The sequence below is a fragment of the Saccopteryx leptura genome, chromosome 1 (genome assembly GCF_036850995.1).
Source record: "Saccopteryx leptura isolate mSacLep1 chromosome 1, mSacLep1_pri_phased_curated, whole genome shotgun sequence".
In the NCBI taxonomy this organism is placed as follows: Eukaryota; Metazoa; Chordata; class Mammalia; order Chiroptera; family Emballonuridae; genus Saccopteryx; species Saccopteryx leptura.
The window spans coordinates 317580425-317605623 of NC_089503.1; the positions used below are offsets into that span (position 1 = coordinate 317580425).

The 25199-nt window shown below is 54.8% G+C and overlaps 1 protein-coding gene across 5 annotated transcripts in view; it reads left to right on the top strand.

The window, feature by feature from the left end:
* The window catches only part of GRAMD4 (GRAM domain containing 4), a 77578-nt gene that overhangs the window by 25709 nt on the left and 26670 nt on the right, over window positions 1-25199 (top strand). For 3 of the 5 annotated variants that reach the window (XM_066358697.1, XM_066358698.1, XM_066358699.1), the window contains exons 2-3: window positions 14490-14700; window positions 17816-17936. In XM_066358697.1, coding sequence (XP_066214794.1) covers window positions 14490-14700; window positions 17816-17936 — 332 coding nt within the window. Of the gene's footprint in view, window positions 1-10490; window positions 10602-10628; window positions 10772-14489; window positions 14701-17815; window positions 17937-25199 lie in introns of those variants that run through there. The other 2 variants (XM_066358701.1, XM_066358700.1) reach the window with 2 other exon arrangements.

A 25199-nucleotide genomic window follows, 5' to 3' on the forward strand; every position in this document is an offset into this window, starting at 1 on the left:
TTGGTTCAGCATTGGGAGAGATTTTCCTGTAGTCGTGTCTGGGGATGGTTTTCAGGGTTAGTTTTTTTTAAAAAAAATTTATTTGAATCCTTCTTCTTTTATTTTACAATTTAGTTTTAAAACTTTGTTTACTGTGATGTATTCAGCGTATTCAGGATTTGGTGTGCAAAGGCGTCCAAGCCTGTGATGGTTCCCCAGTGCCCTCCGCCCCCTCCTCTCTCTCCTCCCTGCCTCCCTTCCTCCGTCCCTCCGTGCTCCCCTGCTCCTTCCCTTCTGCTCCCTGGCTGATGGCAGCACACACTGTCACACCTTTCTTGCTCTTGGCAGGTGCAGCGTGTGGGGGCTCCCTTGTGTGGCTGTCCCCATGGGGTGGACAGGAAGGTGCATTCAGCCTCTTTTTTTTTACTATTACAAAAACACCACCATGACAAAACAACCTCGCCCACACGTCATTCTGCGTGTGTGAGGAGGAGAGATTCCTGGAGAGGAGATCGTCGTCCTTTCAGAGGATGCTGCAAGCTGCTCCCCCACTCTGCAGATGGGGACACTTCGGCTTCCCCACCCAGCACCTACACACCGTGTCTTCACCAGTCTGTCAGGAAAAGGGTTTCTCGGTGTAATTTTCATTTGTGCTCTTCTCTTTGTAAGTGAAGGTTAATTGTCATATAGTCAAGGAATACTTATTTTTCCCTTTTTTTGTGAATTGTCTATGGCTCTTGCCCCATCTTCTCCTGACCTGTATTTATCCCTGTTAGACAAAGTAGTCCTGTGTTGCAAGTGTTTCTCTCTGTTTCTAGAGGCTCTTGCTTCACAGAAGCTTGTAATCCATCTTCTCCTTCACTATGCTTCACTCTTGTGGGGAGGCCCTGTTCAGTCCCAAGGTGCCAAGTACCCCTCCACGGTCCCTTGGCCACTTGAATGCTTTCCTCATTTTACACTGGAGTCCTTAGTCCGTTTAGAAGTCATTTTGGGAAGGCCCACGGTGAGGCTCCAACATTGTCCCCTGCACACAGCCACCTGGGTGTCCCGCCATTGTTTGTTGAATGATGTATCTCCTCACACCCTCCCCCCCAATTTAACCCTTTGAGTAGTACAAATATTCATGTATGTCCTCCTGCCTCCTGACCATTCAGAGCAGAGGTCGGTAACCTATGGCTCGTGAGCCAGATGTGGCTCTTTTGATGGCTGCATCTGGCTCGCAGATAAATCCTTAATAAAAAAAATAATAACGTTAAAAATATAAAACATTCTCATGTATTACAATCCATTCATTTCCTACCGCTCATGTTCATGGTTGCAGGTGGCTGGAGCCAATCACAGCTATCCTCTGGGACGACACCAAATTTTTATTGGATAATGCGTAAGGTACACAGGTCGTTGTATGGCTCTCACAGAATTACATTTTAAAATATGTGGCGTTCATGGCTCTCTCAGCCAAAAAGGTTCCCGACCCCAATCCAGAGTGCGATCGATTTATTTTAAAAATGTGTAAGGTAACATTAAAAAAATGCAAATGTATGTTCTTCCTGTTTCCATAAATTGGTTATCAAACAAACATGATTTTGTTAATAAAACTGTAACTGGAACTAATTTCACTTTTTGGAAAAAATAAAAGTCACTCTCGGGGATCAGCGAGCATGAAAAAAACTCACTACTCAAAGGTTAAAGTGCCACCTCAGCCACACTCGGCCCTGGGTCTGTTTCTGTGCCTTCAGGTTGTCCTGTGGCTCTGCTGTCTGCTCACACGCTGTCCCCACACTTCTGAAATGACTGGCTGTGTCATATCTGTGAGGTGGCAGGGTTGGTCTTCCTCCTCAGTCTTGCTTTTCAGAATTTTCCCAACTATTTAGCTTGTTTATTTTTCCTTACAGTCCTTAGACTCAGCTTGTCTTGCTTCTTATGAAATCTTTTCTTTTTAATGGAATCCCATTAAAGTTGTAGATGATTTCAGACGGAATTATAACATGCCACCCCACCCCCACCCTGTATGTAAATACAGTAAAGTACTGGAGATGTAACACTAAACGGATCATTTCGGCCATTTCTGAGTGGGCAGTTCAGGGACATTGATCACATTCACATCATTGTGCAGCCACCACCCCCATCCTCTCCAGAACTTGCTCATCTTCCCAAACTGAAACTGTGTTCCCTTGTAGACTCCCCAGCCCCTGGCGTCCACCATCCACTTTTTTTTAAATTCATTGAGAGGAGGGGAGGCAGAGACAGACTCCCACATGCACCCCAACCAAGATCCACCCGGCAAGCCCACTAGGGGGCGATGCTCTGCCCCTCTGGGGCTTTGCTCCATTGCTCAGCAACCAAATACTTCCTAGTGCCTGAGGCGGAGGCCATGGAGCCATCCTCAGTGCACAGGGCCAACTTGCTCCAGTTGAGCCATGGCTGCAGGAGGGGGAGGGGTAGAGGAGCAGATGGGTGCCTCTCCTGTGTGCCCTGACTGGGAATCAAACCCAGGACTTCCACACACCAGGCTGACGAGGCCACCCACCATCTACTTTCTGTCTGTAGGAATGGGACTGCATGTCTCATAAAAGTAGAATCCCACACTGTTCATCCTTTTGTGACTGGCTCACCTCACTGAGCATTGTCTTTGATATTCATCTATATTGTGGTGTGAGCAGAATGTCCTCTCTAAGGCTAAGCACTGTTTCCTTGTAATCGTTGATGATTTATTTATCTGTTCATCTGTTGCCAGATACTTGGGTTGCTTCTACCTCTTGGCTGTTCTGAATGTGGAACATGTGTGCACAATCATGTTTGTGACTCTCAGTGCTGCGGGGTGTATACCCAGAATGGGATGGCTGGGTTCTATGGCGATCTCATGTTTATTTACAATATTTGAGGGGCCATGATCTTTTCCACGCCCCATGGCTATGGTGTCTGCTCCCCTGCTGTAGGTGCTGGATGTCAGGCCCAAGTCTTTGCTTGAGAACACAGTACCCCCACTGCTTTGCTGCTGAGCAAGCCGGACCTCTGAGAGCCTGGTTCCTCTGAGCCCCCAGGCAGGCCTGTGGGCTGGTCCTGGGGGGCGAGCAGGAGTGACGAGGCCCTGGACTCCGTCTTCCACCTGGTGATGGCTGCAGCTTCCCCCTCTAAACCTTCTCTTTCAGAAGGGGAGGGCTACCAGCACAGCAGCTGATACTTAAGTTCTTAGCAAAAGCCAGGCCCAGTGGTGAGGGGCGGGAGGAGGCGCCTGGAATCCAGCCTCCTGTGGGCAGGTGCGGAAGGACTGAAGGAGGGGAGGCTGGAAACCCGCGGCACGTGCTTGTTCTCGGTAAGCATGGCCGTTTAGTAAAACTACTGCAGGTGGGGACCAGCTAACCCAGCTGCTCCTTGTGCGTGCTCTTCCCATTGGCATCAGCATGTCCTGCGTGGACCGAGACTTCCCTTGCCTGCCCCAGCAGCCAGCACCCAGCACCCCACACTGTGACCCGGGATGGACCCAAGCCCCTCACCATGGTCTCAGCTGCTCCCACTCCTCTCCACCTTTTCCTTCTGGCTGACTCTGGTGTAAGGACTGTGTCCTGAGTGCCTTCCTCTACAGCCTGTCGCATAGCCTTCACCCTCTCAGCAGGCCTCCCCCGGCCCATCGCTGTCTGTCCCCACCCACTGAGGCACAGTCTTTTTTTTTTTTAGAGACAGAGAGAGAGTTAGACAGGGACATACAGACAAGAACGGAGAGATGAGAAGCATCAATCATTAGTTTTTCGTTGCGCATTGCGACACCTTAGTTGTTCATTGATTGCTTTCTCATATGTGCCTTGACCGCGGGCCTTCAGCAGACCAAGTAACCCCTTGCTCGAGCCAGCAACCTTGGGTCCAAGCTGGTGAGCTTTGCTCAAGCCAGATGAGCCCGCGCTCAAGCTGGCGACCTTGGGGTCTCAAACCTGGGTCTTCGGCATCCCAGTCCGACGCTCTATCCACTGCGCCACCGCCTGGTCAGGCAGAGGCACAGTCTTTTTTTCAGAGCTCAGGGCAGTGCCTCCTCTGCATCCCAGCCAGAAATGGTGTCTTGAACGTAGCACGTGCTCATTAAACACCGGATGAAGATCTGAATCACTGTTACTCCTGAATGTCTAGGACTCCAAATAAGACTTGCATGCCGCCACCCAGCCCCCGCCCCGTATTATTCTGTTACTTAATCCCTGCTGGACCTGAGCCGTGTCTGGTAGCCCCGAGCACCAGAGGACAGGGCTGTGCCTTACGGGGCACTCAGACACAGCTCGTCCCTCATCCCGTGCTGTTGGCCCAGCCAGGAGACTTGTGTAGGACTTAGCAGTCACCACACTGGAGCTTGGCGGTGACTTGGGTGACAGGTGCAAAGAGGACTTTGAGGCTTTTGGGGTTTTTTTAATGCTTCATTGGACATGAGTTTCATAGCAGAGGCTGAAATCAAGGGCCCCTTTTCTCTGTCAGACCCTACCCTGGGCCGCATTCTTTTCTTGACCTGCTGAGCAGGAAATGTGAGCTCCAGCTTGTAAAATGGAAAGCTTTTGGTGGCATGAGTGACCATTCCATTTTGGTGGCAGAGCTGGGTCTACTGACAGAGTCCTGGCTGGCCCTGTGGGAGCTCTTGGCTTCAGCTGGGCCAGGTTAGAAAAGACAGGTGCTTTCTGATTCCATACATAGATGGGACATAAAAATGAGACTCAGAGACATGGACAAGAGTGTGGTGGTTACCGGGCAGGGGGCGGGGGGAGGAAGGAGAGAGGGGGGGTGGGGGAGGGGCGGGGCACAAAGAAAACCAGATAGAAGGTGACAGAAGACAATTCGACTTTGGGTGAGGGTCATGCAACATATGTCAAAATAACCTGGAGATGTTTTCTCTGAACATATGTATTCTGATTTATCAATGTCACCCCATTAAAATTAATAAAAAAAAAATAGAAAAGACAGGTGCTTGAAGGACAGTTGTCTGGGAGGCACAAAGAATCCTCTCACCTGATGGGCTGTTCAAGGCTGCCAGTTCTTTACAATGCACCTGGCCCACCCATTCCCACTGGGCGGGGGGTAGGGGCACACAGTGATAGCAGCATTGAGTGGGAGTGCTCTGGGGACTCGCCTGGGAGGGGGTGCAGGGTAGGAAAGCCTTCATGGGGGAGGGGCCTGAGGTCTTCGTGTATGAGGTCTTGGGTAGCTGTGCTGTTTGCTTGTTACTGGAGAGTACAGGCCTGCCCTGAGGCTGAGGGAGGCCACAGAAGGGCGGGTAGTGCTATTCAGAGCTGGTCTCCTTGCAGCCGGCCCCTCTGCTTCAGGTGGGATACAGGGCGGGACGCAGTGGGAGAGCCCCTGACACACGCCTAGGTGGACAGTGATGTGTGGGTGTCCTCACCGAGATCCTTCTGAGCCCAGGGAGCCGGCCCAGCCTCGCCACTGGTGACGCCTTGCCCCTCACCCCTTTCCTTAGGAAAACTGGGTGGTGGCGAGGCCCCCTGCATAAGGTGCGATGCTCAGGCCACTGGATGTAGGACCCGACTGCTTAAAGAGGGCCCAGGTTCCTGCTGGCCGGCTGGTTCCCTGTGAGTGGGCCAGTTCTTGTTCTGTTCGGTATTTATCACCTTAAGACAGGGACAGTGGCCGAGTGGGCCTTGGCCATTTGTGTTGTAAGTCATGTTTTGGCCCTCAGCCACACTGATTACAGCAGAGCTAAGTTGTGACAGAGGCTGTGGCCACCAGGCCTAAGACCTTTACGGCCTGGCCCTTTACAGTGCCAGTTCTCTGGGTCCCACAGAGGCTGCCCCTGTGCCTGCAGTAGACGCAGCATCTGGTGCTGCGGTGCGTTTGGACGGCAGCCTGTTTTCAGGCAGCTGCTGGTGGCTCCTTTCTGCTTACAGGAACTTGGGCCGGGGCCATGGCAGGAAGTCGTGAAGAATACCGGAATCTGGAAGGTGTTTTCTACCAGCTGTCTCATTGGCAGGGTCTTCCCAAGTCCTGGTTGCTAAGAGGGATGGAGAGAGCTGGGAAGTAATGAATTCCTGGGTACGGTCTCGTTCTTCGAGTATTTGCTTATCTGACAGAGGTTTGTCTGCCTGCTCCAAAACTAGGATTCCCTGCTAGCTTTGTTTTGTCCAAGTAAACATCTGTGTAACCCCTCTGCCGGTCTCCCCACTCAGTCTCCAGGGCAGAGGGGCAATGCGCTGTCATGTGGTATGATGGATATATTACTAGAGGCCAGTGCCAGGAAGGACAGGTAGTTGGGTGGCCTGAGGTTCTGAATAAGCTGTCATGTGGTGTGATGGATATATTACTAGAACCTGTGCCGGGAAGGGCAGGTGGTTGGGGTGCAGAGGCTCTGGAGTTTAGTGAGGTTGGTGTATGATCCTATCTCCCTGAGCCTCAGTTTCCCCATCTGTCAATTGGTTTCACAGAAGTTCTCCCTCAGTGTTGTGACCAGGACATACGACACCTGGGGTGGGGAGAAGAACATTTGAGGGAGCTTGTCACTCTTGCCTGAGATCTGGGGCCCTGTGTAGGTCTGGGGGACAGTGAACCCACAGTCCCCTCCTGTCCAGTCCTTAGATCCCGGGTTTGGGTCCCTTCCTGTTATGAGCTGAGCTCGCAATGATTGGGATTTTTAGGGTATCCTGGAATCTCTTACCCTTTCTGCCCTCACCCGTCACACATGCCCCAAAGGGAGAGTGACAATGGGCAGGGGCGACCACTCACATCCTTTCATAGCTGGAGAAACGGGCACTGAGAAGAGTCGTGGAACGCACCCACGGTCATGCAGCAGTGGCGGCCACGTCTGGCTTCAGCTAACCCCTGGGCCAGGGCCTGGTGACAGGCAGGAGTGATGCATGGGCGGAGCTGGGCACAGAACCTGCCACTCCCCGTGGGGTCTCCACGCATGGAGGGATTTAGCAGAATTGGAACCCACTTTGGACAGGCAGGGAGCCCCTCCCCCACGTAGTGTGTGATGATATGATGATGCTGTGGGTGGGGGCAGTGTGCCAGGTGGGCAGGAGGTGCAGAACTAGAGGTGGGAAGAAGGAGGTAGTTACTGGTGGCTGGAAAGGCCTCGGGCAGTGGGAATGGTCAGGGCAGGGTCACAGAGGCCAGGGAGATCCTGGGGCCTCATAGGGGACCCGTGGGGGGCTGGATGGTGATAAGCAGGATGTGAGGATGGCGGTAAGGGTCTGACCTCTTTGCTGCTGGCATTGGGGTCCGGAAGGGCAGCTTCAACCTAGGTGTTTAGGTACGGCATTACTCCCGTACCCCACTGTCCTCCCTGCCTGGCCCCATGAGCGTGGCTGTCTGGGTCTTGACTCCCTGGGCTGGCTTGGGCCCTCTGGTCCTCTCAGGGACTCTCATTCTGTATTTTGACCTCTGTCCCCAGAGCCGTGCCAGGAAAGGAGGAGAGTGAGTCAGGGCCCAGGTGGAGTCAGGGCCCTGAGCCCTGCTCCCTACATGGTCTTGGCAGCTTAGCCAAGAGGGGTCAGGACCAGGTGGACTGGGCCAGCTCATCCTGGCTGGCAGGAGCCATTCTGACAGTATCAGGAATTTTGTGAACTGGCCATTGATAAAAAATGAAAACATAAACTTATAATTAGATAAGTTATATTGAAAACACGTATGAGGCCCTATTGGCTCAGTGGTGGAGCATCGGCCTGGCATGTGGATGTCTTGGGTTTGATTCCTGGTCAGGGCACACAGGAGAAGTGACCATCTGCTTCTCCATCCCTCCCCTTTCTATTTCTCTCTCTCTCTCTTCCTCTCTCACAGCCATGGTTTGAGCAAATTGGCCTCGGGCGTTGAGGATGGCTCAGGGGCCTCTGCCTCAGGCACTCAAAAGATAAAAAAGGCTCCAGCTGGGCAGAGCATTGCCCCCTAGTGGGCTTGCCAGGTGGATCTCAGTCTGTGTGCATGGGCAGTCTGTCTCTGCCTCCCTTCCTCTCACTTAAAAAACAAACAAACAGGTATGAAATTCTTGGAAATTCCTTGTTTCTGATTTATTTCACTGTGTACCACTCCTGGGTTTCATCCTGGGTGATTTGCATCTCTCCTGTCATTCTGTGTGATGGTGGCCATAGGCATGTCTTTCAGCAAGGCGTGGACGTCACTTCGGCCACAGGAGTGTGACACCACAGAAATGGGCAAGTGCAGCCACCCAGGGCTTCACCCCTTGTTGTTGTTGATGGCCTAGACTGAAGAAGTGAAGCTGCTCCCGTGCAGCTCAGGCCTGCCGTTCCCTTGGAGTGGCACTGAAAACTGGGGGACGTCCTTCTGCTGTCAGCGTTGACTTCAGCAGGGAGACTCATCATGTGCTAGTCGCAAGGAGGGTTCTGATGGATGCCTCCCATTGCCACCTTGGTTCTGTCCTCTTCACGTAAATAGACGTCCACCGATACCCCTTGGAACCAGACCTGTGGGTTGCCGTCACGGCTGCCTGGGAGCGTGGCATCCGGTGGCGGTTGGTGAGGGCTCTCTGTGGGCACCCGCTGGCAGTGTGGAGTCCACATGCAAGAGTGATGTGTGCTTTATTTTTATTTGTTAAACGTGGGCTGTGCATCTTTCTATCAGTGAAGTTTATAATAAGTGACACGTAGGTTCCCCGAGAGCTCATCCCCCTAGAGTGTCACGAGCTCTCTAGGCCATGAGCAGGATTCCAGTTCACAGAGGAAGAGGTAGCGGCTCAAACAGGACCCTCCCAGTCTCCCTGGTGCGCCGTCCCAGGCCACCCTGGCCATTGATGGGGTCCCTGTGCCGGCATTCTCTCTCCAGCACCTGCTTTCCCATTATAGTATAGAACAATTCAGCCTGCACACAAGGCCGCTTTGCCTGACTTCTGCAGGACCGAGGGTCCCCGAAGACGATTCCCCGAGGAAGAGAGTCAGGCCTTCTCCTGGGGGAACCCCGCCTGCCAGGTTGTTGTAGCCTTGGAGTTAACTTTTCACAGATCAGGGGCTGGATGCTTCGGCAGGGTTCGAGGGCAGCGACCGTGGACAGTGCTTTGTTCTGAGGTCTCTGCTGGAGGAAGGCTTCCTGTAGTGCTGGCTGGGGGACCGTGGGGCCCTGGCTTTGCGGGCACTCAGCATGGTCACCTTTGTGCCTCCTTCCTTCATTCACTGACCGAAGGTTTGTGTTGCCCAGCATGTGCCGCCTGGCATTTGCAACCACAGCTGGAGAGTCACCAGAGGGCTGTGCCCACCCTCTCCACCCCCCAACCTCAGGGGCATGTGTCCTAACAGGGTGGGGCTGGGGGCATAGACCCCAAACAAGAGAGCCTAGTTGGACGTTCCAGACTCCAAACAAAACAGGACAGTGGAAGTTAATGGGGGGGTACCTGGAGGAGAAGGAGCTGGGATGGGAGACTGGAGGTGTTGGGCCCTGCAGCAGGGCTGGAGCCCAGGGTGGGGGAGGCAGGGAAGCCCCGGGCGGGGGTCTGGTTGGCGAAGGAGCTCTGTGGGGTGCTGTGGCCACCTGGGCTGGTCTGGCAGGGGCTGGGGTAGAGTGGGCAGCTGAGCTGCTTGTGGGGGCTGTGGCATGATCACGTGATTAAGGGCTCCTTAGAGGGTGATGCTGGAGCAGCTGGTGGACATGGATGCCATCAAATGGGTGGACACTGAGCCCAAAGCTCTGTGCTCAGTGTGGCGAAGTTGAGCCACCAGCAAGATGTCTGGCAGGATGAGCAAAGCGAGCTCACGGGAGGCAAGCAGGCGTGGGGGTGAGAGTCAGCAGAACCTCTGTGTTGACATCGGGAGCATTTGGGGTTCTACTGACTGTGCCCAGCCCAGAAGGACTGAGGCGGGAGTCCAGGGTGATGGAGGTGACTCCCCAACAAGCCTCAAGTTTGGGGAAACCTGTGGGTCATCAGGTGTGAGGCAGGGACAGGGTAGCAGTCTAGAGGGCCTTGTGGTTCTCAGGCTTCTAGACTGGTCCCAGGAAGCACCCAGCACAGGGGTCCTTCGTGGCCAGCCAGGGTTCTGGGGAGACGGCTCGCAGGGGTGGAGGCCTTGGGGTGCTGATTAGGACTGGGTCTTAGTGCCTCCTCTCTGGCCCTGCTGCTCCTCCTGAAAAGCCTTGGAATTTGCGGGGGCCAGTGCAGGCTGCTCTGACCTCAGAGTTTGGGGCCATCTTCCCTGAGGACAGGGGCCTGGCAGTTGTCCATGCAGCCAGCTGGGACCAGGTTGGGGGTGGAGAGCAGGGAGGCACTCAGTTCTCTCTCAACATCTGTGACTCCCCAGGAACGTGGTTTAGGAACAGGGCTGCTTCCCGTGGGAGAACAGGCGTTGTTTATCCTGGGATCAGCAGGAGAGCCACCAGATCTCAGGCAGTGAGGCCAGACCCCGGCTGAGCACTTGTTGGCATGCAGACGGGAGCTCAGCCGGGAGCAGTGTGCGCCTCCCGTCAAGAGAGGACGGCTGGGACGTGGCAGGCTCAGAGACCAGGAACCACTTTTTTTTTTTTTTTTTAAACCTTGAGCTGGGAGGGGAAATAAAGTCCTTTGTGGTTTCCAAGTCCAGTGTTCCCTAGACACTGCTGCCTTTGTCCAAAGCCATTCAGCGGGTTTCCAGAGCAGAGTGCTTATGTCCCTGGGCCAGCTCTGCTGGACTCGAGCCCAGGCGCGAAGGGCCCGGAGCCCGGTGGGTGCTGCCTTGAGCTGGGGAGCCCTGGTGCCCTCGCTGTGCACATTCCCGTCTCCTCCACTCTCTGGCAGAGTCTCGGGTTCCTTGCAGAATGCCGTGGCTTTGAGCAGGGGTCTGGCACAGCCTCAGCCGGGAAGCGTTTCCAACGTGTCTGCTTCCGTCTAGAGGTACAGGACAGGTAGCCCTCCAGGGGCTGCAGGGGCGCCAGGGCAGCAGGTCCTGCTCTGAGCTCTGGGGCGGAGGTCTGAGGAGGTGGGCTTCCTCCTGTGGGCCTTGGGAGTGAGGGGTGGTATGCAGGTTGGGGGGGCTGGTTAGAAAAAGGGGGAGTTAGGTGGGAGAATGTTGGCAGCAACCCCAATGCAGGTTCAGGTCGGGTTTGTCAATCTGACACTCAGTCGGCACTGGCCTCGTGTGGGAGCTTCTCTCTGGGTCTTGGCTGGGGTCTGAGATACGGCCCCCTCTCCCTCTCTGTGGACAACAGCCCATGTCCGTCCTCCATCTTCATCTGAAAGTTGGGGGTGCACTGTATGGAATGGTATGCACTGTATTGAACAGTGTCGCCAAAATTCATGTGTAGCCTGAACCTGTGAATGTGACCTTACTGGGAAAGGGGAACTTTGCAGGTGTAATTCAGATGAGGTCATCCTGGGGGGGGTGACGTGGAGGGCTCCCCAGGCAGCCTGGACCCATCCCGGTGGGCTCGGGAGGTGGTATGGGGTCTAGTCCTGACACGACGGCACGCTGCACTGTCCCTGCATCTGAGAGCCTAAGGCCTCTGGGAGAGGAGGGTGGTGGGGATGGGAGCTGGCCCCCTGGGAGCCCCTCACTCGAGCAGGCTGTGTGTTTGGACCCCTCAATGTGGGCTGATATGAGCAGACAGCAGGAGGAGCCCGGGGCTGGGGTGACCTAGTGGCTGGAAGGATGTCCCGCATTGGGTAGCCGAGTGCATGTGGGCCCAGTCCCGGGTGCCAGGCTGAGGCATGCACGACATTCTGATGGTGGTGGAACTGGACGCTTGGTGCTTTGTCCCCTCTCCCGGTATGGCCACCGCATTGCTTGCAGGAGCTGGATTGGGAGGGAGGGCAGCCCCAGACTCGGGAAGTGTGAGAATCCCAGACAGCACCCCTAAGCAGAGGCCTGCGGGCAGAGAAGCACTTGACCACTTTCCTCGGGGTGTGCGGCAGCCAGGGGCTCCTGCCCTGGGGTGGGAGCCCCGGGGCCTGCCCATCTGATGCTGGATGACAAGGAATCTCTTGGCCTTTCTGAAAACAAAAGGAAGTGGTTTTACATGCCTGCATTTTCTCTATCCAGTGTATTTTAATTATTATTATTTTAGTTTAGAAAGCAATAGGAAAGCATTGTAAGGTATTTTGAGAGAGAAGTGTTACCCATCAGCCTACAACCCTAATATAACACAGGGTCCTGTTACCTGTGGTCTTTTTAGACACCTGTTTGCTGTAACAGTGACCCCCATTTTATAGCTGCCCTTGCCACTCACAGGGGTATGAGTCCAGCATGATGTTCCAGAGCTCCTTGCCCTGTCCCATAGGGGACATGGGGTGGGGGTGGGGGTGTGCGGGAGAGGATGATTCATAGCACTGCTGCATAGTCTCACTGTGGGGGCGGGGCCTTCTACACCTGTTGGATTTGCTCCTGGGCAGCAGTTCGGTAGGCGGAATCCTGGCTCAGAGGGCGCCCGGGTTCCCAGGTCCTGCTGCCTCTACTACGTGGCTGGCCCGTGTCCTCTGCAGTGGGAGGTTTCCACACGGGCCATGGGCCCCCCTGCTCAGGGAGTTTGCTTGTCTGGGTGGGTACCAGGGTCTCATCATTTTTACCAGTTTATTCAGTCTGTTTTGTAACAGAGATCTCAACCCTTCACATACTATAGTTCCTGTTATGCATAACCCTGGTTTCTTTGCATCTTTTTTTTTTTTTCTTTTAAGAAATGAAAGTTTACTTTTGTTCAGTTGACCGTTAGACCTTTTTAACTTTGTACTTATTTTTTTCAGGCTCTTACGTAGACTATTACCCTCTCTCTAGGGACCTGATAAGCACTAAGTTCTCTTTTGTGTGTGTGTTTTAAGTTTACTTAACCTTTTAGTCCATCTGGAGTTCAGTGCTCCTTTGCACACATTTTTCCAGATGGCTGGCCACATGCCCCACGCCACTGAGTGCAGGGGTGCCACCTCCCCTACCCCGTTCCTGCACAGCGTTCTGCACCCCTGGACTCTCCTGAGTTCCCGGGGGCATTGAGTTTCCTTTGGTTTCCGCACCAGGGCCACTTCAGGCCCCTTGTCATGTCCTGAGAGAGCTCTGAGGCGTGCCCGCCCCAGGGGCACCTTCCCCTGCCTGACATGCCGCACACCTCACCTGTTCTCACAGACCAGAGCGAGTTCTGGTACATTCTGAGTGGGCTTCTTTCCGTGAACAGTGATGCTAAGGGAAGCAAGCCCCCTGGAGTGCAGGGCAGGCACATCAGGGGTGCAGATGGCACCCCCTGGGCATGATTAACGGTCATTGGGGAGCCTCTGTGCGCCAACAGTCGGAAACAGGAAGTGCTTTCCCCGCCTTCCTGGTTCTTCGAGAAATACCCCAACGGGGGCGGTCGGGGCTGGGCTCATGAATTCCATCGTGCTCACCCACTTCCTGCCTGCCTTGTGTAGAAATACTCGTATCATTTATTGGGTCCCAGCCCAGTGTCAGGTCGACGTGCGTCATCTGGAATTCTCAGGGTACTTCAGTCTTACTGGTAATATTCCCATTTCAGAGGGGAAGGCGAGGCTCAAGGTGGTCAAGCAGCAGAGCAGGCTTCGAGCCTTGGTTTGTCCAGAGCCCCAACTTCTATGAGGACCCAGGGCCTCTTGGAGAAACCAGGGGTGTGGGATGTGTGGGAGGTCTGACCTGTAGCCCCAGGAGAGGAGCTGTGTGTGACCAGCACTAATGTGGTGGCTGCATGGCCCCTGCTGTGAGCTTGAGTGAGGCTGACCAGACCTGCAGAGGAAGGGCCATTCACCCCCTGCCTCCTGGGCTTTGTGGGGGGGGTCACCTAGGTTTTCCTGGCTGAGCTTGGGACAGAGAAGGGGGGACTGGGCACTCCGTGGCATGTGCATTTCTGGGTGTGCACGCGTGTTTGAACTTATATGTGTCTTCCATGTGGCCACAGTGTGGCTTCCACAGTGTGACTCCCTCCAGGGCAAGGGGACGGGCTGGCAGCCACTGTGCCTGCCGTCTTGGGCCGATCAGGGACGCAGGCAGGTACCTGGCCAGCCCGTGTGCCTGAAGGCATCGCAGAGCAAGGAGGCTCTGACAGTCTTGAAGCCTAGCCCTGGCCGCCTGGGTGGGCAGGACGGAACAGCCTGGACCCTGTATTTGAGAGTGAGGGAACATGAGGCCAGAGCCTCACTGAGACTCTAGTGCCGAGTGTCTGGGTGGTTTCTGGGTGTTTGTGACTGTCCCCAGGCAGTACGTGTAGCCACAGCTTTGGCCACTGTCTTGACAGTTTGTTACGAGAACTTCTGAGGCACGTCAGCACCCTTCCTGTCCCTTGCAGAGTTCTTCCCCTGCCCTTCCCAGGGTCTCCAGCCACCCCTGAGCACCAGCTGGCCCTGTCTTTCTGGTTGGAAGGTCCCGCGGAGACACTTGGCTCCCTTCTGCCCTGTGGGGTGCACGGTGGGCTGACTTTTGTGCACAGAGGTGGCAGGAAGCCGGCTGCTGGCCCAGCCGGGTGGGTGCACGGTGGGAGCCATGTCCCAGAACTGGCTGCCCCCTGAGGGCAGGTCTTGGTCACAGCTGCCTCGTCCTTGAGGCTGGTGGGTACTCCGTACTGGGCAGGTGGCCAGCAGGCAAGTGACCCAACTGACCGTGTCTCCCATTCTTCTCTTGCAGGGACCCCGACCGTCATGTTAAGCTAAAGCAGAGGGGCTCAGTGCTGAACATGCTAAGGAGGCTGGACAAAATCAGGTTCAGAGGTCACAAAAGAGATGACTTCCTCGACCTGGCGGAATCTCCCAATGCCTCAGACACTGAATGTGGAGACGAAGTCCCCCTGAAAATACCTCGGACCTCAACCCGGGACAGCGAGGAGCTCAGGGACCCTGTGAGTGTGCCATGCTGGCCTCCTGGGCCGGAATGTCCTCCCTTCTGCTTGGCCTCGGACCCCAGGGCCCTTGGTGTGTGGGGTGCCCCATCCTCTCAGGTGGCCACGCTGAGGGTGGACTTGGGCAGAACGTGACCTGCCTGGCTGGTCAGAGACAAGCTAGGCTTGCTCTTTGTCCTCGTCTTGCTCTGGCTGTCACCTGCCCTGCTTCGTCCCCTCCCCTCACGTCACTGCTGGGGCTTTCCTTTGCCAAGGGTTTGTCCGCCAGCTGGATGTCCTTCCTCGTTGGTGTTCTGGGGGGTTAGCAGACTTCTCATGCAGAAGAGATGCTGAGGCCCCAGCCTGACTCCTGGGAGTGTGTACCTAGGGAATGGGGTGGAAAGGGCACTGTCTGGGAGATGCTAGCACCTGGCTGGTCTGCCTAGATGCGCCACGGTATGTATCCCTAACCCCCAGCAGCTGGCAATTTCCCCTCAGGCCACGTGGAGCCAATGGCCCTTGTGGGCCAATCGGTGAGGCCCTCTTCACCAGGGCAGCAAGTATCCTATGGGCACCTCAGCTGGGTACTGCGGTTCCCATGGGAGCCTGACACCAGTGGGCCCGGCCTTCTGGTTTTCTGTGGCCATCTCTTTGGCTAGGTGTTATTCCTGGGCTCATCTTGTGGTCACAGCTACCTGAGTCCTCCCACTGCCAGTAAAGAAGCCCAGAGCCATCTCACGCCACTTGCGGGTGACCTCCTGGCATGGATGCCAAATGTGGTAGCCATCGGTTTCCTCTCCAAGCACCTGAGCAAGGTTTTCTCTGCCGCTGTGGCCTGAGCACTCCCCTCCCTGGCTCCCTGTATTATTGATGCTTGGTCTGAGCGGGCCTGCGCAGTGGCTCCGGGCGGGATGAATAATTCACTGGCACTGCCTGAGAGCCGGCCACTCCCCTGCAGGCTGCTCCCCCGGGTCCCCACAGAGGCGGTGGTGGGTCCCGGGCCAGGGCCCTGCTGTTGTCTTCTGGAGCAGTCCTTTCATAGAGCCACACAGGCTCGTCCTGCAGGGAAAGTGGTGTTTTCTGTTTGGCTGGCGCCAGTCGGGGGCTGGGGCTGGGATTCTCTGATGTTCTTTGGGCTGAGGGTGCACCTCTCAGGAGCAAGACTCCCCACATGTGGTCCCAAGCTCTGTGTGTGTGTGCATTGTGTGTGTGTGCGTGTGCGTGTGTATATAACAGGGATTTCACACAGAGACTAGAATTGTATTGTTTTCTTGACTCTGTGCTCTGTCCATCTGTCCAGCCAGGGCCAGTGGCAGCTGCCTGGCTCTAGGAGCTGTCTTGGTGAAGAGCCAGACTCGACCTAGAGCGTGGCCCTCCTGTGTGCATGTGTGTCTGCGTATGGATGGTGGTGACAGCACAGAGGGTCTGCAGGCCTGGGGTCGGATCCTGGGTTTGGATCCTCACTTGGCTGTGAGGCTGTGGGCTGGTGACGCAGGCTCTCGTCTGGGTGCTGTGGAGGTCAGGTGCTGTCCTAAGAGCACTGTGTGCTGTGAGCCAGGCCCTCATCATTTTCCTCCTGATATTTCTTGGGGCTTTCTCCAGGGCGGGGGTGGCTGGGCACAGGGACCCACTGAGGGACACTCAGTGACTTCAGGCGTCTGTCAGTCCCATGAGCCATGTACCCATGTGGCCTGTGTGACCCCAGGTGGCTGCTCTGTGGACGGTGTCTGTCATCCTGGTGGCTGTTACCTGATTGCCTTCCTGTGAGGTGCCGTGTGTCCTCCCCAGCCACCGAGAGGGCCCATGTCCCACGCCCTTGCCTCTGGCACTGGTGTCCTTTCCTGTTTCCTGACCTGGCGGGGGGACTGGTGGCTCTTAGTGGTTTCAGTGTATTAGGAGGGAGGTTGGTTGGTCACCTCTGTGTGTGTGGGTAGGCTTCCTTCTTTTTATTTTATATTTTTGTTGGGGTGAAATATACATAACATAAAATTCACCACTTTAACCATTCCTAATTGTACCATTCAGAGGTGTTAAGAATATTCCCGTTAGTGTGTGGCCACCCTCTTGCCCACCGAGGTGGAGAATGGGCAGCAGAGAGACAGACTGGCTTGCAGGCAGCCATGCGCCCTGTTCCCCGGGGTCGGGCCTTCCCTCAACTCCTCCAGGCTGCTGAGGGGGCAGCAGGTGGACACGGCCTATTCCTGCTCTCTGTGAACTCATGCCCCAGTAGACAGAGCAACTGAAAAGCTAAGAGGTCAATGCCAGGACAGAGCAGCCTCAGACCAGAGGGTCTCCTTGACCTGCAGGTTCTCCAGCATCTGCTCCCGTATGGGTGGACCCGTCCAGGCTGCCTGTCTCCTTCCACCCTCACCCACCCTGGAGGGGGTCGTGGAGACTAAAGCCTGGGACTGCCGCTTTTCATCTGGTCAGTGGCAGGATGCAGTTGTGAGTGACCATGGACGTGTCCAGAGTGTAGTCGAGTGGCCCTGTCTGTGCTCCTTTCCCCGCTGTCAGCAGGACGGGGCGTGGCTGCCTCGGCCCAGGGGGCCGTGAGGTGCTGGTTTTAGTTAGACCTCTGTGGATTAGGACAGGGCTTCTGTTGGGGTTTGCTCACTCAGGGAGCTGTTGTCCTCTCAGCAGCTGGCATCACAGCCTGGCAGTGGATGCGGCCTCCCACTTTCTCGGGGCACTGCCGCTGTAACTACTGGGTTGTGGCCGGCTCCCTGGGCCCGAGTCAGAGGTCTCATGGCTGGACTCATGCTCCGGGAGGTCAGCTCAAGTTTCCATGGTTTCCTGCCCTCTGCAGCCTGGGGGCAGTATTGTGATCATCACGAGGCTTAGTGTCACGCATCTGGTTTTAATTTTCTTTATTATTTCTAAAAGTTGGCCTCGTTGGGGCTTGGAGAATATACATCTGAGATGTCCCTTCCACCTGCTTAAAAAACCAAGGTGAACTGGTGCAGGTTTTAAGGCCGAGCCCTGGCCTGCCTTCTCTGTGGGGTTCTGGCAGGCAGGGGCTCTCGGCCCAGCCCTTCCCGAGGCAGGGTCTTTGGGATCCTCGGGCCTCTTAGGGACTGCGGGTGTGGACACAGGATGCTTCGAGGCAGCTCTCCTGAGCTCGGTGTTTCCCTTCTAGGCTGGTCCAGGGACCCTCATCATGGCTGCAGGCGTCCAGGACTTTAACCGGACAGAGTCTGATCGATTAAATGAGATCAAAGGTCACCTGGAAATCGCCTTACTGGAAAAACACTTCTTACGTGAGTACCAGCCGGGGAGGGAGGGGCAGAGGGTTCGCCGTTGTCAGACGTTCAGCTGGTCACGACAGCTCCACTGGACTTGTGGGGACAGGTGTGGCCCCATGTGGACATCCCCACTGGCCTTTTGCCTCCCGAGTCTGAGTGTCTGCCCCCCCACCCCCACCCCCGCTGCTCCACCAAGCCCAGCGCTGTAGTCCACTTGGCGGCGATATGTTGGCTCTCTGGGGCAAAGGCGAATCTCACGGGGCAGGAATAAAACGTTCTTGGGAAATCTGATTATTGTTGTGAATTTGGTGCTTGGTTTCCCCAGCAGTGAACTTGGAACATAGGGGCTCCGCTGAGGAACTGAGACGCCGTGTTTGTTCTGTTCTGTTTAGTCAGTGCGTTGCGCTGGGGACTTCATTGTTTGTGTTGGCCGCACGTGTTGGAATCCGGGCTGGTCTGTTGACGCTGCTTAACCACACGTTCCTGCTGCGGGGTTTGGGTGGTGATGATAGCAGAGCTTGTTCGGGGCGGGGGCTGTGTGTGCCTTACAGACTCTGTCTCATTCCATGTGTTGCCTTCAATCCGCTCACTGCCCCTCTGTATCCCCTTAGCTTTGCAGGTGAGGACACCGAGGCGTAGAGGGCCAAGTGAATAAAGTGATCCTTGGGTAATGTCCTAAACCGGGTAGACTAGCTCCGAAGCCCACGCACATGGTCCCACTGTGTGACTCAGCCCTTCACAGCTTACACCAGGGTGTGAGCAATACTATGGGGGAAATGTGGGGACAAATCAGCAGCTATTCCCATGTGCCTAGCAAGTCACACCTGAGCCACACAGAGACCTTCCCAGGCCCAGGAGGAAGGGACACAGGCAGGTCACCTCCCTGCAGCTGTCACACCCAGCTGAGGTCTCCCTTTGATGTCCCCACTGGAGCTGTCTCCCTCCTTCTGTCCGTATCTCCCTAGTTGGTCAAGCAGTAAGTGTTGTCTGAGTGACGGTTGTGGGCACCCCAGCTCTGCAGCCACACTGGGCCCTCACCTGCTGGTGAAGGCGGGAAGCCTAAGGGTGCCTGCTTTCTTCTCCTGGGAAGTGGGCAGCGCGGCTTTCCCTGCATGTCTGCACATTGTCCCTCCACCCAGGTGCTGCGGCCCCGACTTCCCTTAAAACGCCTTTTCCTGGTCAGCAGTGCCCTCAGCAGGCGCATGTGTGCACGTGTGTGGGGAAGTTAACTGTGGTTGTGCAGGTGTGTATGTGTCTCCTGCACAGCCTCCATCTCCCCGCGAGTCCGAGGTTGTCGCCAGGCTGGCTGGGGGAGGCAGCCTGCTGGGTCTGCCCTGGGCTGCCTGCCTGATGAGGTCCTTTGGCCTGGTCAGTGCCTGTGACCTCGGCTTGTGCTGAGCTCACAGGGAGACTCGTGTGCCATCCTGCCAGCTCCTTGGCCAGCGCTGATGGTGGCCGCGTGTAAAGGATGTTCTGGGTGGCTGAGCAGCAGAGCTGGACCAGTTCTGCGCTGAATGCGGAGAGAATGCCGCCGCATCAGCAGACGGAGCCTCACGAACTTGGCTTTTGTGGGTTAGATGGCCGAATACAGACCATGTCATGAATCTCAGGGAGCCAGCAGAGCCGGGGGCTATCAACAAAAGAGAAAGGGTCTATGAGAGCATCTAACAGGGGAGCCCCGCCGGGGAGGGGTTACCAGGTGGAGGTGGGGGCGGGTGGGGAGTGAGTGTCCATCAGGTGGGCTGACCCAGTCTGTGTTGAAAAGAAGAAAGAGGCTCCAGTCCACATAGCAGCATCGCTGGCATACTTGGACCAGCCCTCACAGCCTGTCCTCAGTGTCCGGTCAAATGAGGGTGTCATTCTATTCCTGGGGCACTCATGTCATTAAAGTGGAGAGTTCAGCTTGCACAACCTTGGGGTGGCACTGACGGGCATTCTTTTTTTAATAACGGAAAATTTCAGAGAGAGATAAAGAGTGAGCAATATCTGTCCCCTCACACACACTGGCCCCCAGCTTCTGCAAAAGGGTGGGTTCACATTGCTCTGTCCCCCACGCCTACCAGGGTCCCCACCCCCTGGCAGTCCCTGCTGGCACCCTATCATTTTATCTGTAAATATTTCAGTAGGCAGCTCATTATGTTTTAGAAACGAAAGCCACGTGTCTAATGTCACAACTAAGAAAAAAATCCAAGGTTTTCTTGAATACCATCAGACATCCAACTTAAGCTCAAATCCCCCCCTCCCCCATGGTCTCATCCTGCATTTTCGGCAGGCCCCCCACAGGTGATGGCAGGTGAGGGGGGAGTGGGAGGGGAAGAGAAGCAGATGGTCGCCTCTCACATGTACCCTGACTGGGAATAGAACTCTGGACGTTCACACACCAGGCCAGTGCTCTATCCACTGAACCAACCAGCCAGGGCCTGCAAATGATGAGTTCTTTACTTAACCTCATCTGACCTTTCTCTGAATCTCTCTTTCATCCTGAAGATGCTGTTTCTCAGCAAGTTGCACCAGCAGTTACCACCACAACACATGCAGCAGTCTCAGAATAAAACACCAGCACTGCCACAGCTTGGGTTTACTTTCTGCTTCTGGTCCTCAGAGTGTGTCCCGTAGGGATGCACAGTCACATTACTGGAAAGTTACCGGGAAAATTTACTTCCCTCTTTGCGGCTGTCATCGACTCAATACAGAGTTTAATTCATTTGCTTCTTTCTACTTTAGATATTTAGCGATTGTTTTTTATAACTTAAAAATATTTTTTTAATTCAGTGAGACAGGGATGGGGGGTGGGGGGAGACAGAGAGACAGACTCCCATATGTGCTCTGATTGGGATCCACCCAGCAAGCCCAATAGGGGGCGATGCTCTGGCCATCTAGGGTGTTGGTCTGTTGTTGAGCAACCGAGTTCTTCTTAGTGCCTGAGGTGGAGGCCATGGAGCCATTCTCAGTGCCTGGGGCCAACTCGCTCCAATAGAGCTATGGCTACAGGAGAGGAAGAGAGAGAGAGAGAGAGAGAGAGAGAGAGAGAGAGGGAACGAGAGAAGAGCAAAAGAGGGAGAGGGAGAGAAGCATATAGGTGCTTGTCCTGTGTGCCCTGACCAGTAATTGAATCCGGGAGACATTCACATGCCTTGCCGATGCTCCACCACTGAGTCAACCGGCCAGGGCCTAAACACTTTTTTATTGATTTTGAGAGAGAAATATCGATTTCTTCTTCCACTCATTTATGCATTCATCGGTGATTCTTGTATGTGCCCTGACTCAGGATCAAACCCAAAGCCTTGGTGTAGCAAGATGGTGCTCTAACCAACTGAGCTACTCAGCCCATGGCCTTGACCTTCTTATTTGATGCAATTTCAGACGTCTGGGAAAGTCACAAAGAATTCCTGTATAGATTTTAGCCAGTTTATTCCCTGAAGGTTAACATTTTGCCACATTTGTCTATGCCTCTCTCTTTCATCCATCCGTCTGTCTGTACACTCAGCCCTCAGCCTTCCTTCCAGCCGGGTATTTTATTTTCTGTACTGTGTGATGGTCCTCTGCGGGTGTGATGTCTCTTGTGCTCTAAATACCTCTATTTTCTCAAAGCAAGCATATTCTCTTATCTACACACAGCCCAATCATCAAAATCAGGAAACTAGCATTTATCAGATACTGGGATCTAATCTAAGATCATATTCTAACGTCTCTATTTGCTCCAATAACGTCCTTTATGGCAAAAGAAAGTCCAGAGCACACGTTACACGCGGCTGTCATGACTCTTTGGTCTTCCCTGCCCTGACGCAGCGATTCAGCCTGTCTTTGTGCTGCTTGTCTGACATTCTGCAGAATGCAGCTCAGTAATTTTGTGGACGGTCCCTCAGTGTGGGTCTGTCTGATGTTCCTCATGATGCGATCCTGGTCAGGAGTGTCTGTCACAGGGGTGATGCCGTGTCCTTTGAGCATCATGTCAGCAGGTCTGTGATGTCATTTTGTCCCACTGTAGAGACTCTTTCCAATTAAATTTGTGTTTGTAGTTATTTACGATTGTTCACATGATCTCGAAGTCCAGGTATAGTCAGAGAAAGCAGGTTTCCCTTCCTGTCCCCCCTCCTGCTTTCCCTCCCTTTTCCCTAGAGATAATGAATTGTCTCATACAGTTTATCCTTCTGTTGACTTTTTTTCCCCCAGATTCTGTCTTTATTTACAATATACTTAAACCGCAGTGATGTGCTGGCCTTGTTAGCAATGGGACAGCCGATGGCAGGGCCGACCCCGAGGCTGGTGGGTGCATCTCCCAACCAGGACCTGGGGCCAAGCAGCGCGCTGTGACTTTTTTTTAATAGAAGCAAATGTGTGTATTGTTTTTACTGCTTCCCTCACATAACTGTCAGCACCTTCTCACTTTCTTCACACTTACGCTGTGTCCTGGAGGTCCCTCCAAAGTGGTAACTAGAGATGGTCCTCGTTCCATGTTCCCTCTGCATCGCTGTGCGGTTGTGGCCTGGTGTGACTCCGGGGCGGCTGCACCACCTCTGGCTTGTTTTGTGGTCGCTGGTGCTCACCAGGTTGTCTGTGCCTGGTTTCTATACCCTGAGCACCCAGCAGGAGCTCCGTGCATGGAGGAATGAGTTGCAGAAAGACCCAGAGTTGGAATCTGCATGGGAGAGCTGCCTTCCTCCAGTGTCCCCTGTCTCAGAGCCTGGGGAGCGTGCTGTGTACAAAGAGATGTATAATACCTTGGGGGCCCATAGAGATATGTTTCTGTTGCCGCTAAACCTGCATCCGTGTACTGGTGGGGCCCACCCCCACTCCTCCTGGTCTGTAGGAGGGACAGCGGACAGGGACAAGAAAGGCGCCTTGGCCTGGGGTTGGGACCCTGGCTCCTCGTTCTCGACTCGGCCACCAGCGAGCGGCTGGCGGCGAGGGCCCTGGCTCCCATATGTAAGACTCCTCAGTGGTCAGTGCTGGCATTCCATTTGCCTATCCATGGTGCTCCCTCTCAGAAAGCAGACTATCACTCCTCTCAGAGAAGGGGAAGTGGCCAAGCACGCAGCGGCGTTATTAAATATTGAAGGGGACAAATGTTCCTGGGAGAGAGTGACACGGGATGAAGGATGAGGGTTTGAACGGCACTCTGGCTCGTGACTGGAGGCAGGATCCTAAATTTGTTCAAGAAGCCCATGAATTAGTGAACAGCAGCAGCACACATTCTTGTGTAACCCGGAGTGCATTTCAATGGTCACAGCCCCCTTAGCGCAGGTGCAGAGACAGACGTCCACCATTTCTGGCAGGAGCATCCGTTTACTGACCACCTGCTGGGTACGGGCTCTGGGAGAGGGTTCTCCACCATAGGGAGGTGCGCGCATGGGCTCTCCCCAGAAGCAGCGTGGTATGGAATTTGGATTTTGGGGAGAAATGCTCATGGGGGCTTCAGGGGTGTATGCGCTTCCCGGCTGCTAGACCAAGCCTGGGGCCTCCTTACCCATCTTGTGTGGGTTCCATGTTGCTGATCTGTTTCTTCTCCTGTGCTGATGTGAAGGCCTGTGGCGTCCTCCCCGGGATGTGCTGGAGGGTGCCCCCCTAGGGTCCCACGTCCTGGGGTCTTCAGCCCTCATGAAGGGACTCCGTCATCTCTGGGCCACTGACACCCACTCAGTTCCGGGGACACATGGGCTCCCAGTGGATGTAGACACGTAGGCTGTGGTGAAGGTTACTGCAGTGTGTGACTCAAGGAGAGGGTCACCATAGCTGGCTGTGACACTGTGAGGAGGCTTCTCAGAGAAGCTGGGTCAGAGATGCAAACAGAAGGGCATCCAGCTACCTCCTGCGGCCTGAAGGGCCCACCTCTGGATGCCTACACTTCACAGAGGGCCCTGCATGGGAAGGAAGGCTCTGGGGTCAGTTTGCGTGACTCAGAGCAAGGAACACCTTCCTCAGCAGTGAAGTCCTGTGAAGACAGGCGGGCCTTGGGAGCTGCCTGCTGCTGCAGGTGTCCCAATGAGACTAGGCAGCCCCTGGAGGCCTGCTGGGGACCTGGTTAGGTGAGGGATTGACCAGATGCCTGTGGACCCACCCCTTTGGACTTGGGCCTAGAGATGTCCCTCTGGGGGTCTGGATTTTTATAATTTTTTTAAAAACTCTTATCCTGTTTATTCAGTTGAGCTGAGGAGATAAACTCCCCGTGTTCAAGATGGGATCAAACAGTTCTCCCCACAGTGAGGTGGTTCTGCCATTTGGGGGGAGGGTGGCAGAAGGAAGGATGACCCAGACAGACAGGAAGGGCATAAACAGATCGGATAAGCAGAGATGAGGATAGATAACAGAGATGAGGCTGGAGGTCCATATCATAGAGAATTCATCTGGAGAAAACATGCAAGTGACCCCTAAGAAAGTTACTTGTCTGACCTGCGGGTCTGGCTAGAATTTCATTTTTCTAGATCACTTCTCCTGTCTGGTGAGAACCTGCTCTTTCATTCTTCATTGCGCATGTCCGGCCTCAACTCCTTGTTGTTCAGGGCCAATCTCGCAGCACAGAGGCCCACTGATCCCACTGGGCAGTGCTGGCTCAGCATCCACTGAGCACCTCCACTGCCCTGTTTCTTCAGCTCACTGTTCAGAGGGGAGACCCCTGGTCCTATGGGTACTGGGCCTCCTCCCTGCTGCTCCCAGGGACTCGGGGCTCTGGGAGTCCTGGACGAGGGTGAAGTCAGAGAGGAAGGTGGCACATACCTGTCTGTGAGTATTATTGTTGTGGCTATGTGTCCAGGGCCATTATTGTCATCTGACAGGTGCTTTGGAGGGTGACAGACTCAAGTTCCGTGGAGAGTGTTAAGTCAGAGCTCTTTGACTCTCTCATTGTTTCCACTCATGTCTTGCCCCACTGAACACCTCATAAGCTCCCTGGGCTGTGAGAAAGATAGGTGTGATCCCCACTTCCAGGTGGCGCCCTGAGCTCCTGTGTGGGCAGTGGGCAGAGAAGCTGCCAAGCCAGCATGCCACTCTACCCTCTGCCACCTCCTGGAGTTGTCCGCTCCTGCTAAAACCCTCATTTGCATGACAAGGCTGGCCTAGTGGAGATGGGCTGTCTAGTGGCATGTGAAGAGTGCCCTAACATTCTAGCTCTGTAAAGGACTCTTCTTCATCCACATTTTGTCGCCCACACTAAGCTGGACCCCAGTGAGAGGGAGTGAAAGTAGCTGCTGCCTTATCTGTAAACTCCTGCTGCTTGGGTCCAGGGCCTAGTAGCTATGGGTTGCTCAACGCACATCTGGATGTATAGATCAATTGATAGTT